The following is a 1,758-nucleotide window of genomic DNA, read 5'->3' as shown; positions in this document are numbered from 1 at the left end:
AAAGCATTTGTGTATTTCTCCTTATCCCAAGTTATGGCAAATTCCTCTTCTTCCTCTAGAGCATTCTCTTCTGCCAGGGATGAAAGCATGTAGGAATTTTTTTTCTCATGCAGAAGGCACACATTGTAAGTAATTCTAAGGGTAATTGTAAGATTCACTGTATTTGAACTGGACATTATAATTAAAAAGAAATTTATAATGCCTAGCAGTTTATCTTTAATATATTTAACTTTCTTTCTTTTACATTATAGGAATCCTGAAACCACAATATTCTAACGGAAACAGAAACATGACTCACCATGTTACACTTTTTTGGACAGCTTTGGTCCTGCTTCTTCAGAATTCTGTATTAGCTGAAGATGGGGAGATAAGATCAAGTAAGTACTGTTAGCATTATCCATCCCTCTGTGTTATCTAAAAATGCTTTCTGGAAATCAAATGATGCAAACTCAGGCAGTGATATAAGGACATCATTCTCTATAATTCCCTAAAGTAAATGCATTGCTATATTATGCCTTAAACATAGAGTAAAAGCTTCCAGAGGTAATTTTGACATAAGACTTCGATAGAAATCTTTTCTATTAACCTGACAAGATTTAGAACGCACAGTTGGGTATTGAGTCCCTGACTGTTTAGCTGAATTACTTTGGACTTATTGTTTTTGTATCTTTGGATTTTAGATTATCCCCCCTTTATATTGTTGTTGGTGTTATGTGCTGTTGAGTTGGCTCCTACTCATAGATAAGCTCTTTGTATGAAAAACTGAAACACTGTCAGGTCCTGTGCCAGTCTCACAATTGTTGTGTTTGAAACCCATTGCTGCTGCCACTGTGCAGTCCATCTCATTGGGGGGGTCTGCTGCAAAGGGTTATTATCATGAGATAATGCATGTGAAAGGTGTAGCACAGAGACCCCTCAGTATGTGGTTCTGATTTTTCTGATTGCCTGCAGGAAAGCCTGCATCAGAAATGGAAAGCTGTATTAACTGTAATTTTATTATCCAGGTTTTCATTTATGCTTGCTTATATTCATATTTTGAAACTCAATAGCATATATGAGGAGGCTTCAAAAATTTGTGGGAAAATCCCATTATTATTTCAAGTTTTCTACAAACTTTTTGGAAGCCTCCTTGTATGCCTTACTAGAGATTAACTGTGGTTTCTATAAAAACAAGATCAGATGGTTTTATAACTTAATTCAATTTAGCTAAATATTTATTTAAAATATATTTAATGTGTATGTAACACTTTTACAGTTTATTCCACCTAACCACTCTACAAGGTAGAAATTATTTTCTCAGTCCTTTGAAAAGAGAGTCACAAATTCTAAGGAACTGGTTTAGCGTCATTCTGCTGATTAGAGTTGTAACTAGCACTCACATTATGCTTTTGTTCTTTAACTCCATGCCTTTCCTATGACACTATTCAGCTCTCTACAGAGGAGATTTCTTAGAATTTTTTTTTTTTGTGGTCTGGGGTTTATAAATGGCAATATTTGTTTTTGTATCCATGCTCTTAGGTAACCTTCTTGCTCTTGGCTTACCTTCTTCTTCTGAAATAAATTCTCTATGAAAATAGCCAAGAATAACCCTGTCACAATAAGGAATAAGACAGAATCTGATGGCAAGCAAACACTAGCTAATCTAGCCAACAATAAGCCTCAGAATTTGGGAAGAGTCAACATTGATGAACTTTACAAACACAATACTTCTATCCTGTTTGTCTCCCCCCCCCCCAGCATTATGGATGATTGGGTGTC

At 35.4% G+C, this 1,758-nt stretch overlaps 1 protein-coding gene across 1 annotated transcript in view; it reads left to right on the top strand.

Moving 5' to 3' along the window:
- The first annotated feature begins 289 nt into the window (after positions 1-289).
- Positions 290-1,758, top strand: part of COL21A1 (collagen, type XXI, alpha 1) — a 169,646-nt gene continuing 168,177 nt past the window's right edge. Inside the window, exon 1 of the mRNA XM_006835733.1 lies at positions 290-377. Coding sequence (XP_006835796.1) covers positions 290-377 — 88 coding nt within the window. The remainder of the gene's footprint in view (positions 378-1,758) is intronic.

Source organism: Chrysochloris asiatica, unplaced genomic scaffold, assembly GCF_000296735.1.
Source record: "Chrysochloris asiatica unplaced genomic scaffold, ChrAsi1.0 scaffold00019, whole genome shotgun sequence".
NCBI classification, from domain to species: Eukaryota; Metazoa; Chordata; class Mammalia; order Afrosoricida; family Chrysochloridae; genus Chrysochloris; species Chrysochloris asiatica.
This window is presented reverse-complemented; position numbering and strand designations above follow the sequence as displayed.